Here is a 16,687-nt window from a genome sequence, read left to right as displayed (position 1 = left end):
CTCGGTGGATCAGATTTTTATATTGCAACAATTTACTGGAGAAGTTTTATGATTATGACAAGCAGTTGCACCAGCTGTATATTGATTTTAAACAGTCATACGACAGTCTAGATAAAGGCAAAATTTATAAAATTATGAGAGAGTTTGGAATCCCAAAGAAATCCGATAGATTGACAGAAATGACCTTGAAAACAACAGTATGCAAGGTGAGAGTGGAACAGGATCTGTCAGAGGCATTTGTAGTTGATAATAATAAATAATAATAATATTTGCTTTACGTCCCACTAACTATTACGGTCTTTGGAGATGCCGAGGTGCCGGAATTTAGTCCCGCAGGAGTGTTTTTAAGTGATAGTAAATCTACTGACACGAGGCTGTAGTATTTGAGCACCTTCAAATACCACCGGACTGAGCCAGGATCGAACCTGCCAAGTTGGGGTTAGAAGGCCAGCGCCTTAACCGTCTGAGCCACTCAGCCCGGCATTTGTAGTTGAAAAGGGGGCTAAGATAGGGGGATATTCTCTCCACACTCCTATTCAATTTAGCACTGGAAAAAGTAATATGCCGACTACCCACAACACAGGGGGAACCATCCTAAACAGATTAGTACAAGTGACAGCATATGCTGATGATGTGGCAATTATTGCACGAAATGAAAGAGCTCTTGAAGAGAACGGAAGCACGGGACTTAGGACTAGAAGTGAATATAAATAAAACAAAATATATGAAGATGGGAGACAGAGGGAGCAAGAGAAAGGACCAGTGAGAATACATGAGAAGGAATACTGGAGAGTTACAACTTTCAAATATCTAGACTCAATAATAACTGCAGACAATAAAACCTCTGTGGAAATACAGGAAAGGATAACAAATGGGAACCGATTGCTTTTACGCCTTGCAAAATATATTTAAATCCAAGAATGCCAGTAGGAATACTAAAATAAAAATATTACACACATCAGTACTAAGACCTGTAGTGATGTATGGCTCAGAATGCTGGGTGACGACTACTAGAGAAGAACAGTGGTTGTTACGGGGTGGTAAAGGAAGATATTGAGAAAGGTATTTGAAGCAGTTAGAGATAAGGACGGATGGAGAATGAGGACAAATGCAGAGCTGCAAGGATTGTTTGGCCAGCCAGATACTGTTTGTTGTTAAAATTAAGCAGGGAAGAATTCAGTGGGCTGGTCATGTTCAGAGAATGGCAGAAACCAGTACTGTCAAAAGTCTTTATAGGAAAACCGGAAGGAAGGAGGAGGAGAGGAAGGTCCCGGAAGAGATGGATTGATGATGTTGAGGATGAAGATGGGAGTTAAATGCCGGGGAAGGAAAGCCGAGAACCGGGACGAATGGAGGCAGGTGTTTAAGGAGGCCAAGAACCTGCATGGACTGTAGCGCCGACTAGTAAGTAAATTATGCAATAGCACTCATTATTCGAGAAAATACAGTGATTTCTTTTTGTAAAGGATCTAAACTTGCTCTGGCATGGACAGTATTGATGTTGAGCACTAGCCACAAAGGAACAAAGACAGATGTTACATCAGTCCCCTCCTAATACCCAAACCCAATATGACAGTATACTACATGAAACACATGGATGGTGTGGATTGTAATGATCACTATATAGTCTCTTACCACTTCATGCATAGGACAATAGAGTGGTATTGAAAAATTATATTCTGGCTTCTTGAGATAATCATTGTCAACTCATTGCTCAATGTCATGGTCCAGAAAATCTGCAACTCCAAAACAATTACACCTGGAAAGTTCCGGCAATGACTTGCCGAGTCCCCAGTCCTCGAACGGGTGACCTAGCAAAAAGAGAGATGTTCCAAAAGGGGAAGGCCCTTTTTTGGTCCCCAGAAAAACGCCTGAATAGACTACCTCACTTTATGGCTAAAAGGGAGAAAGATTCCATAGCTTGCATCGTGTGTAAAAAGAGCGCTACGCAAGGAAACAATTTATTACTGCAAAACCTGCAGCCAGAAGACTTTTCTGCATTCCGATCGATGCTTTGAGGTGTACCCACACTTCACGACATTTCTAAAAAGCTGTGGAAGTGTTGTGTGTTTTGTAGAAAAATCGTATAGTGTATACCGCATAATCCCGAATACCACTCACCAATAAGATCAAAAATTAGATGGATGGCTTGTCCGGCGTTTGCTCTATTAACCAGCGTTTCGTCTTAGGTCTGACACTAGACTCTTCAGAGTGGAAAAGAATCTAATTCCCTCCATGGGAACTTAGAATTTCCATTACCACTCACCACCCTAAACCTGAGACAGCAAAATACAGAGGAAAAAAAAAATCAAACAACTTACATACCTATGTAATTTTCTTCAAATATACCACAAATATGAATTCGAACAGCTTACAATTAATAAAATCATTACAAAAATGGTATAGAAAATCTGCCCAGCACTCGGATCATTCACAATTCACCGCCGTCATCTGAAGTTTCACCGTAGGAAATTTCGTTGCTGGCATCTTTCCACAAATAGTCATTCTCACTACCGTCCTATGAATTTGAAAGTCCACATTTCTTAAAGCTTTTGGACACTAGATAGTTGGGAATGCATGCCCATGCAGTCTTGATCCAGCTGCATATTAGTCCAACTTCAGGCCTCTTCACTCATCCGATTGGTGTTAACGCGTGATCACCATCAAACATCCATCCAGCGCACAACTGTTTCATTGCAGTTTTGAAAGGCCGGTTCATGCACACATCCAACGGTTGTAGAATAGAAGTGAGTCCTCCAGGAATTATCGCCGGATCTGTTCTTCCTTTCCTCGTCATATCTTTTACGGCGTCAGTTGTACATCCTCGGTAACTGTCCAACACATGCATGTTTCTTTCGCTTATGTAACAAAGCTCCCAGGCGACAATACCAAATGCACTTCACCCAGTCCTCAACCAACGCACTGTCCATCCAGCCGGACCTGTGTTTTAACAATAACATCGGATGGCAAGTTTCCTTTCGGAAGGGTTTTCCTTTTCAGAACCACATATGGAGGGAGTTTGGCTCACTCCGCCAATACGCATAACATTACCGTGCATCATTTCTTTTCGTTACCACCCGTTCTGATGGTTACACTTTTAGAAACCTTCGTATCCATTGTCAGCATTTCAAAATACGCAGGTATCTGGTCAGCATTCCCAATTTGCGACAGCAAATAAGAATTTTGCTCCCGCAAATGAATGTGACGCTGAAAGGCCGTTAATTTTTCTTCATAAGCCCCAGGGAGACGTTGCGAAATAGACGCACGTCTCCGAATGCACAATCCCTTTCTCCGTAACAGTTTCGGATCCATCCGCGGCTTGCAGTAAAACCCTGTGTTTTGAGTGCTTTCAATAGACACATTTCACTAGAAACACCATATCCTAAGTCATGTTTTTCTATCACAAATTTGCAGTGTCCTTCAATTCCCGGAAACACTGCAGTCCGCCCGCAGAACGCTCTGCGATCGCCGTTACTTTTTAGAAGTTATCCCTTCTGCCAATCACGAATACACGAATTCATCAATATCGTGCTTTCTGCCAACGGCACGATTTTACTTACAACTTTAAGTTTCTCACACACAGTAAATCACCGCAGACGCTGTTTTGAATCCATCGCTTACTATCGAGACAGCACTTTCACGGAACAGATATGGAACTCAAATGTAAGGGAGGTAGACTTCCGTAACCAAAAGTCTCGACTCTCGCAAAATATGATATCCCGCGAGATCAGCTATTTGCGCACCCAACATGCCAGCAACACTTGTGAAACAAATGACGATCCAAGCATCCGCGGCAGCAGATAACATATTTACCGCACATTTAGCTATATAATATAGATGTTGATTCCCATAGGGAATCTGAAATATTTGTCCCGAATGAGTAAATTTATAATACCAATATAAGTGGCCCGTTATTGGACATTATAAATTTTCCAGCTAACTCATTCCTGGTTGCCAGCGTTTCACCCCCGTGTGCTAGGTTGGGCTCATCAGTTGGTACCTAGCACACCTACCAAGACACATGGCTAGTGCATACCGTGGAGGCCACTGCGTAGGCTACTTTAAGGCACCGGCAGTGCCAATGCACTATGAGAGACTGTCTCAATACCATACCATGTGTCTTGGTAGGTGTGCTAGGTACCAACTGATGAACCCAACCTAGCACACGGGGGCGAAATGCTCGCAACCAGGAATGAGTTATCTGGAAAATTTATAATGTCCAATAACGGACTATTTATATTGGTATTTAGCCATATTCTTTGATTTACGTATTTCATTACCTTACATTTCGTGTTTGCATGCCACTATAACTGTACTGAGAAAAAATCAATCTTGTTTTCTAGAACGTAACTAAAACAGAATAAGACCTGAGTGCTCGTTTACATGTGGTATAATGAGTACGGTAACCGCATTCAGATCTATTTCAATACTCCACGTAAAAGTAGTAAATATTTACGAGAATGAATGGCTTGAATACGACCGACACCCAAGATTTAGACCAATATTTTGGGGAAAAAAGTGCAGGTGGTATTCGGGATTATACGGTTATATGTAAACTGTAGTGGCTTGTGCCGTTACTGCACTAAATGTAAGGACATAAAATAAGAAGATATAACTTTACAACCAACAGAGGCTGTTCAACCTTCCAGTACCAACAGGTAAGCATAATACAGCTTTAGTATAATTAAATTTAGCACACGAAAAAATATATTCTACGTATTTTAATATTCAGGAAGAAATATTCCGCTCAGAGCCAAAAAAGCATCCACTTGGGAACGGTTAAAATGTCAGCAACTATAAAAGTGTTAGTGATAGTTTCCTACAAATCTGAGCTATGCCGATTTAAATTAACGATACCTTCATAATCTTCTGTACTTGTATGACTATTACAATGGCAATTCTAAAACAAGAAAAGGGCAGAAGAGAGGACTAACCAGCTATAATACCTTCGGTACAATTCGTTTGGCAAATTAAACCTCAAGATTCTTGAAAAATACAGGGAGAAATTTACAATTTTAAATAAAACAATTACAGCATTATCTATTACTATAATATATAGAGGTAAAGTTTGTTTGCACGTAATGGCTAATCTGTGGAAATACTGGGCCGATTCTAAAAATTATTTTACTAATGTAAATATTCATTATCACTGAGGGACACAGGCTGTCTTTTTTTCAAAACAATTCAAGGGGGAGGAGGTAACAGGGAAATATAAAAAAACACTAGGCTAATATAGGCGAAATATCAAGTTTGTCGTATAAGGACGAGGCAAAGCTCAATTTAAGGCCCCTGAAGCAAGGAACTAAATTCTGTAAGCCCTACGGGCCCAAAAACCGCATTTTAAGGCCCTAAAACCAACCGTTATGGAGATATTGGCACCACACTACCCTGCTCTAGGAATCAGATAAAGAAATGAACTGCCGTAACCATGCAACGTCAGTTACAGTATTCTTACAGCAGCGAGATTACAATATTCACAAAAACGTAACATGTTAGACATGAAAAAATGGCATTTTGAATTTCCTTTAAAAATTTAAGAACACAAATTTCTGCTTTCAGAAAATCCCCTTAAAGGGGTGAGGGGTAATAAGCGAGGAAGGAGTTTAATTCTTTATATGAGGATGCATATATCTCAGAAACTGAAGATGTTACAGACGTTAGAACTGGTACTTGGAGTCTCTTTTACAAATAAATGAATGCACTTTTTTGAAAACTCCACTTAAGGGGGTGAAATAATAAAGCAGTTGAATCTTTAAAATTAGTATCACCTTTTTCTTGCAAACTGTGTTGCACATGTGGATTTGACCGTTTTATGGCTGGATGCCCTTCCTGACGCCAACCCCTTGTGTAGGGATGTAATTACTAGTGTGTGTTCCTGTTGTGGTTGCTAATGTGGTGTGTTGAGTGAAAAGGAAGAGGAGAGTGTTGGGACAAACACAAACAACCTGTCTGAGCCAGATGAATCAATCACACGTGATTAAAATCCCCGACCCAGCCCGGAACCCTGTGAACCGAAGGTCTCAACGCTGACCCCTCAGCCAAGGAGTGGGGCAGTTTTTAAAATGAGTATATCTACAGTATATCTCATACACTTAACACGTTACAGATGTGAAAATTGGTATTTGTAATCCCCTTTAAAAATAAAGAAACACATACTTTTTGTTTTTGGAAAATCAACTTAAGCTTGAGAACGAAAATAAGTGAAGGAGTTTAATTCTCTTGATGAGGATACTCATATCTCAAAAGCTAAGATGTTAAACTTGAAAATCAGTATTTGGAATCTCCTTTAGAAACAAAGAAACCTCTTTTTTAGACATAAAAAAGGGTTGTTTTTCACATGCAGAGTTCCAAGTGGCATCTTCCAGATTCAGCTCTGCCAGTAGCCTGTTTAGCCCCAAAAGGCAATGCCACAAATGTGGTTTACAAAGAGGTTCTGGGGTAAATGAAATGCAATTTTTTGACGAGTTTTTATACTTCAGGGATTTTCAGATAATGTCTTAGTGCAGTACTGAGGAACAATTAATTTTTATCATCATACCAAATCAATTTAGTACACAGGTACATATGAATCATATTAGTAACTCGTATGCAATTTAAAGTGACACACAAGGCTGTTTCACTAATAAATCAACCATGTGTAGAGCATTTTTTTTAAATGCCACTAGATCTCTATCTGCCTTTTCTTCAACATTATATACAGGTGTCCCTAAACATTCTATACCATCCTTGAGGAAAAGGGTGATCAGTATATCATAGTCTAAGGAGGTCATTAAGTTGAGCATTTTCCATATGCACCATGTCTATTATTATAACACTGGTTTTATGTCCCACCACCTCCTTTTATGGTATTTGAAGACGATGTGCCGGCATTTTTCCCGCAGCAGTTACTTAGCGTGCCAATAAACCTATCAATGCGAGACTTGTGTATCTGACCATTTTCAAATACCACAGGACTGAGCCAGCATCGAACTCTTCAAGACAGGGCCAACGCTCTACCATCAAAACTACTCAGCCTGGCTCATCACCTACAATAAATAATCGCTAGCAAGATACAGTAGACCCTCGATAATTCGAAATCGGTTAATTCAAAATCCCGCCTAATTCGAAGAAGCTCTCGTTCCCGGAAACATGAGATGCAGTTTGCATGTTATTACAATTGTTTAATTCGAAGTACAATGTCGGCCCCATTACCGAAATTCAGACTTTTAATTCAAAACTGCCTTTAAATTTTAAAACAATAGTATGTTACAGAGTAATTTTAACTCGAAATTTATCCGCTCCGCGGCATAATAGAACGCGTGTTCCGGAACGTGGGGGGGGTAGACACTCATTTCGGTGGGTCTACAGGGCGCTTCATGATTGCTAAGTTGAATGAAATCTGAACTCTAGTGTGTTCAACCTTTTAAGGAACGCTGTAAAATCATGCAACAAGCAGTGTGCGGGAAAACAGAATCCGCGAACGCTGGCGATGCCGACAGTTGACGAAAAAGCGTGGCTCATATAATAAATTCGTAGGCACTGAACAATACTGTAATTGCCGATGAAACTGCATTGCTTTATTTTAATGCGAGCCCAAACGATCTTATCGTTTTAAAGGAGAAATTGCCAGCCGGAAAATCGTACAGTGTGAGGGATGGGAGTCATAGTAGTGCGTTGCAATGCACATGGAAGCGAGATACTTTATTCCCTTGTCATAGGAAACTTCGATACGCCACAATGTTTAAGAGCGCAGGGCACTTTACATGCCAGTACAAACCATCTATAATAAAAATGCAAACAGTAAAGAAATACAAAAATAATGCATTTGCACAGGGGAACCGGCATAATTTATCCTCGTCTTTGAATTGTGCGATTTTTTTCTTTCGTTGCGTGAGGTTATGTTTGTCAGTGATTTATCCAAGTGCATTATTTGAACATTGTAAATGCAACTTGGATACATTTCGGAAATAGTTTTTTCCATGCCATTTGAAAGGTTTAAACTGTGAATCGAGGTGATTGCATGTATTAATGGGTCTTAGAATACTTTGTGACGTGGCAAGTGTTTACATTTCTGAAGTACGAGAGAAGTGCCATGGCGGGAAATTGCACAAGGATAGAGTAATAGGAAAGTTCGATTTTAAGGGCATCGGGTACTTTCTGTATAAATACAAGGCATATAAAATGCATACAGTATAGTAATCCAATTAATAAAGCACTTGCAAATGGGAGTGAGCATAGATTTCTCCTCGTCTTTGAATCGTGCTTTTTTTTTCTTTCTTTCATTGCGTGAGGTTATGTTTACCAGTGAGATATCCGAGTGTATTATTTGAATACAGTAAATGCACCTTCTTGGATACATTTTGGAAATAGTTCTTTTTTCATGGCATTTGAATGGTGAATCAAGGTTAAATGCATGCGGTAACGGGCCTTAGAATATTTTGTAACGCGGCAAGGGTTGGTACTTCAGAATTGCAAATTGGCGGTTAATTCGAAATCACGTAATTCGAAGTCCGATTGAGTCCCAACGACTTTGAATTAACGAGGTTTTACTGTATTTGGTTTACATTCAGTAATTTCCATGTCTTCAAACTGCCAGCAGATTGAAAACAGTTGTAGGAACTGTCAAAACCAAAACATTCAGTATGGCCAACACATTCTGCTTCCTTTTGAACTGGTTGACAAGAACGGACTACTGATCGACTAGTACCTATTTCCAAGGTGTCAAAAAATCCTTCTGGAACCAATGAGAACCTGTTTTCCACACAATGCAACTTGTAGGAGTCAGTAGGAATGAGTTACGCTGGAAAATTTATAATGTCCAATAACGGACCATTTATATTGGTATTATAAATTTACTCATTCGGGACAAATATTTCAGATTCCCTATGGGCCAAGAAGGCATCATTTTTTGGTAGTGAGACAAAGTCTCTCATAGCGCATTGGCACTGCCAGAGGCTTCATGTAGCCTACGCAGTGGCATGCACGGTATGCACTACCCATGCATCTTGGTAGGTGTGCTAGGTACCAACTGATGAGCCCAACCTAACTCACATAGGCGAAACTCTGGCAACCAGGAATGAGTTAGCTGGAAAACTTATGTCCAATAAGGGACCATTTATACTGGTATCACCATACATCATGCCCATCAGGGAGGAGGATCTATCATGTTTTGGGGTGGCATTATGTATGTCCGTCGCCACTCGTTGTAGAAGGCAATATGTCTGGTACACAAGACCGGAACAGAATCCTAGGCATCTATTGTTCAACTATACTGACAACATTTTGGCGGCAGATTTGTTTAGCAAGATGACAAAGCGTGCAATGCTGCTCCAATCTTGTGAACCTCTTCCTCAGCGAGGCCCACATCCAACTGATGGACTGGCCTGTGATGTCTCTGGACGTGAATCCCATTAAAAATGCCTGGGATGTGCTGAAACAGGCAGTGCGACTAACAAATCCCCCTCTCACCTGGCCAGCAGGCTGCTATCAAAAAGTGGGACAGCCTCAACCGCCTTGTGGACAGCATGCAACAACGTATCCAATTATGCTTCACTACATGGGGTGGGGTGACACCATACTGAGAGGCACAATCAGATTTCCATGATCTGTAAGTGGATGAATATTGCCAAAGAATAACGTTTGTGTTGTACCTGTCTTTACACCAACCATGTTATGCTTGAAATAAAAATGTAGATTTGCATCCCATACATTCCCTGGAGTCCTCAGCAACCTAGAAACTCGAAGTAGGGAGAGGATGAAACCCAGTGCCAGCACACAGCCTACTCCTGTCGAATAGCACCAGGGGGTCTGCTCAAGGCTTAACGTCGCCATCCGATGGACGAATCACCATCAACAGCGTCATATGCCCTCACTCCATATGAGCACTGCGGAGAGGTTTGGAATTTAATCCAGACTTTCGGCACGCAATCTAGTGATTAGAAAGTGTATACCGCCACCTCCCATACCCTGCCAGGCAACATTCTGATGGTGAAATTTTTTTCGACCAACGGGACTCGAACCGGCTAACCTCGGTGTCAGACCATTCAGACTTCAGCGCCTTAACGATCATGTCCACCTGAAATAATTTAATGCTGTTACTCATATAGTGGAACTACCTCTCAAGACATTCTTGAATAAAAGTGACTATAAGGTAGGATCATGAGAGAATAATACAGAACTGGTTATTTTTATTGCAGAACTTCGTAACGGGCCAGAGGCAAACAACACAGAGATGCCTTCTTTAATACAGAATTCTTCTGATAGAATATACAAAATTCAGTTCACCAGATATGATTCAATATTGACCACTAATACAATTATGTAATAAAGTAGCTGAAATACTTTTCTACTTTTTTCTTTAAAAGGAAGGCTAAATAAAACTACCTCCTAAAAGAATTATCTTGAAAAGTCATGTAATACATACTTCTTCATGTATTCCTTAAGGTAAGCAGTGTAGCTCTTCTTATCACCAAAGGCAAAGGTCTCAACCAATCTGTGGTTTAAAACTACATCCACACCAGATTCTACAGCTTCTTCTGTACCCTCAGATGCTTCCTCAGCTGATGGGTTGAAACCTTCCAGTTGAACATCACCGTGCTTTCTCGTCACCAACTGCCAAACAAAGTTTGAAGCACCATTAAAAGGTTTTTATAAAAAGCTATCACTGAAACAGGGTTGGTTGTATTACCGTGATAGAACAGTCTGGCCCTCATCCATCTAAACAACGGTAAGCAGCGAAACCTAAATGGCAAGCGGTACCCCCTAACAAAAAGTACAATACAGTAATTCAAAATTTACCACAGTGTTCACACAAATAGTTATAGTAACAAGTTTTCATAACATGCAAGCTGCATTTCTTGCAAACAATCCATAAATGTCATTGATATAAACATACCTTACACTTATAGGAAAGCACAGTGGCCATATTTAGCTAAATAAGCAACTTTTACACAATTGAAGGGAAGAACTACAGATGCAGACTGTATCACCAACGGGATAAGTCAATTAGTATAATTTGTTTTAATCTAATACAAATATATGGGAAAATAATAGAGAGTTCAAAAAAATTAGCAGAACATGTTTTGTAACGTCTGGTATGTGAAAGTTAATTTGGTAGATGGGGTTCCAATGGTCGTACAGCATACCTCGAGACCTTTGCTATTCAGGGTATGTCAAATGTTAAATTGCATTAAACTGTCAGGTGACCCCTCATAACTAAGTTGAACAGCGGTGCGCCCGTGTCTCATTGTGAGGTACACAGACTACTGCGGTCACCTGAGCACGTTGTACATAAACCAACACATCCCATGAGACATCTTAACGAGGTCCAAGTCGCAAGGGCAGTCATTTTAATCCAGAGTCGTTCAACAACTGCCAGAGAACTGCAACGAGACCTCAGGAGGGTCACTGGAGTCATGGTGTCTGATCAGACAGTAAGGAACAGGTTAACAGAAGTGTCCTTACGACCCAGACGTCCTGTTCGGGTGTCCAGTTTAACACAGCAACATCGCGCAGCTCGACTCCCTTTTGCCTGTACCCACATCAACTGGCAACTTCGTCAATGGAGACCTGAGTTGTTCACAGACTAGTTCAGATTTCCCGACAGCGTGATGGACGTCAACGTGTACGGAGACTCCGTAGTGAGCAGTACATACCAAATGTTGTCCCGGAAGGCAACCGATTCAGACAAGGTTCTGTGATGGTGTGGGGTGGCATCAGTATTGATGGCCGTACGGATCTTGTCGCCGTCCGTGGTAATCTTACAGCTGAGGGGTATATCGAGCAGATACAGATACAACATGTGTTAGTTGCTGGATACGGTGTTGGCCCTGAATTCATACTCATGCACAACAATGCCAGGGTTCATGTAGTGCTCATCACCAGAGCTGTCTTACGAGAATTGGAAATTCAAGAGATGGAATGGCCAGCAGCAAGTCCGACCTTAATCCTATCGAGCATGTGTGGGGTAGGCTTGACAGAAATGTTTGTGTGCATCCTGTTCCACCACAGACTCTCCAAGACCTTGAACAGGCTCTCATTGAAGAATTGGACCTGATACCGCAACGTGACCTCCGTCGACTTATACGGAGCATGCCACATAGGTGCCAAGATATGATAAATGCTCGTGGAGGACATACACCATACTGAAGCTCTCCAACTTGTGATAAAAGGACTGTCATCACTGTTTTTGCTCCTATTTGGACATTTCCGTTTGTGTTCTGAAAATGAACGCGAATCCATCGATGTTTTGTATACTTCAATGGTAAAGAATAAAGGTTTAGTTGGTAATATACCTGAGTGTGAGGTATTGTTTTGTGGAGCATGGCATACATTCAAAAACATGTTCCCCTAACTTTCTTGAACTGTGTATGGGCAAATTAAAATCCTGGCCCAAACCACAGAACATCTATGTGACGTAACAAGGCAGGTGACATGGCTTATGTAATATTACCTCAATTTAGGTACTGGAAATTGATCAATCCATTTCTGGTGGGGAGAGAAGGAAAAATAATTTTAAGAAACCAACTTATTTTTCCATGAAAATCTTCAACAGTGCAAACCATTTAAATTATCAACAGGACACACAGATGTGACCATTACAAAAAAGACTGCAATCTCACTTAAAAAACTTATAGATACGTAACAGTCCAATTCCTTAAGAGTTGAGAGCTCAATTATAGTCAGTACGAGCAAGAACATTTTGCAAAAGTTTCTTTCTAGTATATAGTGATCAGGCATTGGCATGCTGCATATCTGGGATAGTTTTCCTAACAGGTGTATTTTGTGCTGTTCTCCCCTCTTGTGAAGTGCTCATGCCACATTTAGGAAGAAGAACTAAGCTGGATATCCACTAGGTAGGCTGACCGACTGGCACAAAGTGTACCTTGTCCTCTAAACGTGGCTTGCTTGCATTCAAGCAAATGTTACTGCTTGGCAGACATACCATGCACTGTGGTAAAGAACAACTTAGTTGAGTTTCTGCAAGAATATATAAAACCATCAGTTCTAGAAGTGCGATGTAAATTAGGAAGAATTATATTGCCAAACTCTATAGTGATATTAAGCAAACTAAGAAGGTTGAGGAAAAAAGAACATAAGATTATGTTAGACAAAACAAAGAACAATGATCTGTAACTTCAAAATGTCAGGAGAGGAAGAAGAGAGAGGGACAAATCATATCTACTAATGATGAACATTCAATAACTACTGCATATTCAGTGATGCACTAAATCTTTGCACCAACGTCATGTTTTAGCCCACACAGATGAACAAGATCTAAGGGATGTTATCCTAATTCACAATTCCAGACTGCTGAAACAGTATACAGTCTTCCTTCCCTGAAGTGAATGCCTAGATTTCCGCACTGGTGAGTTTTCCTGACCACACTAAATTTTTGGATAACGCTAACAATGAGTCACTACTGTTTATGCTAGTTAAAATACAATGGGGAATTTAGCTCCAATCTGTGGTTTATTACACCAATAATTTTGAGTTAGTAACATTAGAAGTTGAAGATTTTAAATCTGAAGCGTGTCCTTTTTAGGAAGAAATGCTGAGGTGGCAGTTTCTTTAAAAAGTGCAACTAGGCAATCACCCTCTTAAACCTAATCAGACCAGGCAAGTTGGCCATGCGGTTAGAGGCACGCAGCCGGGAGATAGTGGGTTTGAATCCCACTGTCGGCAGCCCTGAAGATGGTTTTCCATGGTTTCCCATTTTCACACCAGGCAAATGCTGGGGCTGTACCTTAAGGCCACGGCTGCTTCCTTCCACCTCCTAGGCCTTTCCTACCCCATCGTCGCCATAAAACCCATCTGTGTTGGTGCGACGTAAAGCCCCTATCAAAAAAAAAAAAAAAAAAAAAAAAAAACCTAATCAGAAGTGAAAATCTAACCCTTCAAAGAATCTCCTCAAGTAAAGATGCAAGACAAATGTGAGCACAGAAGCAATGCCAGATTCAGCTACGGTTGATGTGATCCACAAACTATCTCAAGCTGAACACCAAGTACCTCTTCGCAGCCTCTTACAACAGGGGAACTTCATGTATTTTACTCACCCACCCATAGGAAGCATAAGATGTGTTTAGCAAAGATAATCTAACAGTTTATTACTTTGGTAAAGTACTGAGAACACAACTTAAATGTTTATAATATACACCTAATTGAACATTAAGATTTATGCTTTACATTTCAGCACATATTTAGTCAATTTTAATGCATATTTAAATGTATACTTTGGAATTTTAAGTGCAAAACTATCCAAAATCTACTCATGAGGGTTCATAAATATATTGTTCGTCAACAAATTCAGATTAGAAAGTAAGGTGATCTAATCTGCTTGCAGTTGTTGACATTGCTCTTGCATACATTGCTCCCAATGGTTACAGGTACATAACCACTAGGTATTAGAGTATGCACCAAGCGTGGACAAGCAATGCTAGGATAAAACAAAATTTCATTACAGGCCACAGATCTTAAAAGATTCATCCAATACCAAGTCATCCGATCTTTTAGAAATGAAGTCATTAAGTTGTTTGTTGATTCCTGCATTGTTCTGAACTTAATCAGTTAGCAGACAGAACTGCTATTTGGCCTTTTCAGCACTTTTATCACATAGAGTAAGTAAGAGTAATGCCATTGCGGCATTCGCCCGCTAGATCGCACAACTACTGCTTCCCGTGTGCACAGTGTGTACGCGAGAACTAAAGCCAGTTGTTGGATGTCACATGGTGCAAGTGATTTTACTTGAAAACATGGATATTTCTTTACCTTCAAAGTTTTGCTAATGCATGATATAAAAGCCCACTGACTGGGTTGTTCAAGCTAAAAAAACTTTGCATTGCCAGGGACGGGTGACTAGGTTAGTCAACGACTATGCTGGTGTGACATGCGCCATGTTGGGCCACCACAGTTCCAGGAGCAGAGCCGCCTCTCACCCCAAACGTCGGGTGAGATGGCGCACTACATTTCTGGGAGAGATGGCGCAGTGTTCTTTGAATTTCCATTTATGACTAAAATGTGTTTTCATTCTCTGATCAGTTTCTTAATAAAATATATGTAACCCAATGTATTTTGCACAATTCTGTGTAAGTTTGTAAGAGACGCCATGCTGTATGCCAGATTTAGTCACAGTATCAGTTACATAACTATCCAATGGTCTTGTCACTAACCAGACCTAACAAATCCAGCCCAAAGGTCTGGTCACTACCTGGAACAAATCGATCCAGACCAATGGCCTTCTGACCTAGACAATCCAGATCAACAATCTTGTCACTAACCTGACCTATCTCATATTCCATCATGTTCTTGTCACTAGCCTGACCTAAATAATCCAGACTAACAATCGTCACTAGTAGGAACTACAAAATCCAGACTAACAATCGTGTCGCTAGCCAGACGTATCTCGTACTCCATGTTCTTGTCACTAGCCTGAACTAAATACCTAAATTGGCAGATTTGTGTAGCAGTACTTCCTCTTAAGGGGAGACCCTACTGAGTTTTTCAGTCAAAAATGGTCCAGGAACCGAAAATGAGATTTTTCCATCAGATATTTCATTCCTTGTCGCGCATTGTGATGTAATTTTTTGCCTGTACGGCCATTTTTAAATGCTCTGCGGGGGCTTTAAAATGACACGCTCATTTTAGTTTGAATGGACACGCCCACTTCCCTGCAGATAAAGTGGCATAGCTCAAAGATTCTTTTGTGCTTCAACTTGATCCTTGAGCATGTTTAGAAATGGCCTAGTGCTGCCATCTGTTATCTTATTTCAGAAATGAATATCTTCAGATAGGAACACGTCAAGTCAAGAGCAGTACTTTATCTGAGATTTCAGTTCCAGGTAAATCTACTTTTGAGTGTCTTACATTCATTATTCATCGTAGAAACTGCATATTTGTGTCTTGTATTATTTACACTCAAACTTGTGAAATAATGTGTTTCTATGGTAACAAGTGGCAGTTCTTTTGATTACTTCCATGCCGGATAACATGTGGTTTGTTTATATTTTGATGTGAGATTGTTGTGTTTTGCTCAGAGAAGTTTTTGTTGTATATTTTGTTTAGTTGACCAGTTTGTGTTCTGTTTTTTTTAATAAAATGCATTCAGTGCCTAGTCGGTCATGTAAACCTAAACTTCGTAAGGGTAAGAAGTCCAGAAGTGCAGTTTGCAATGTAAATAAACGGTGGGGTAAGGTTAACAGCATTGGTGCAAGCTCTTGTGAATCTGAGGTTAATCCTGGTCCTTCAACTTGCAATGCGTATTTAGAGGTTGAAAGTGAGCCTTCAACTCCTGTTTCTGCGAGTGCCGGAAAGCTTAACTTTTTTAAAGATGTAAATAGTTAGATCTAATGTGGTTAGTGATGACTATGTAATCATTCATTGTGGTGCATTGCAAAACTTGATTTCCAACCTTCAGTGTGGTCAGTGTAGCAGCAAATCTTTGTGTGTGTTTATGAGAGAGATTTGGTTTTAGCAGCAAGGTGGTGGTTAAATGTAAAAATTGTGGTTTTGTCAATTCAATGGGGTACAATAGTCCACGTGCTAATGAGAAATCTCAGAGGCTTTCGTTTATTAAAATATGTGTTTTGACTATTGTAAAAAAGTTTCAAGAAAATATTTCAAAAAATTGTTGTAAATTGAAAAATACCCATTCAAATTTTAAAATTAGCTTAAATTTACTTATCTCAATGTACTACCAAAATTAAGTGAAAAT

The 16,687-nt window shown here is 40.2% G+C and overlaps 1 protein-coding gene across 1 annotated transcript in view; it reads right to left on the bottom strand.

Moving 5' to 3' along the window:
• Positions 1–16,687, bottom strand: part of Tctp (translationally controlled tumor protein) — a 60,712-nt gene that overhangs the window by 32,087 nt on the left and 11,938 nt on the right. Inside the window, exon 3 of the mRNA XM_067147847.2 lies at positions 10,403–10,590. Within this exon, the coding sequence (XP_067003948.1) occupies positions 10,403–10,590 (188 nt within the window). The remainder of the gene's footprint in view (positions 1–10,402; positions 10,591–16,687) is intronic.

Source organism: Anabrus simplex, chromosome 1 (genome assembly GCF_040414725.1).
Source record: "Anabrus simplex isolate iqAnaSimp1 chromosome 1, ASM4041472v1, whole genome shotgun sequence".
NCBI lineage: Eukaryota > Metazoa > Arthropoda > Insecta > Orthoptera > Tettigoniidae > Anabrus > Anabrus simplex.
The sequence above is the reverse complement of the archived record's forward strand: the minus strand, read 5'-3'. Positions and strand labels throughout refer to the sequence as shown.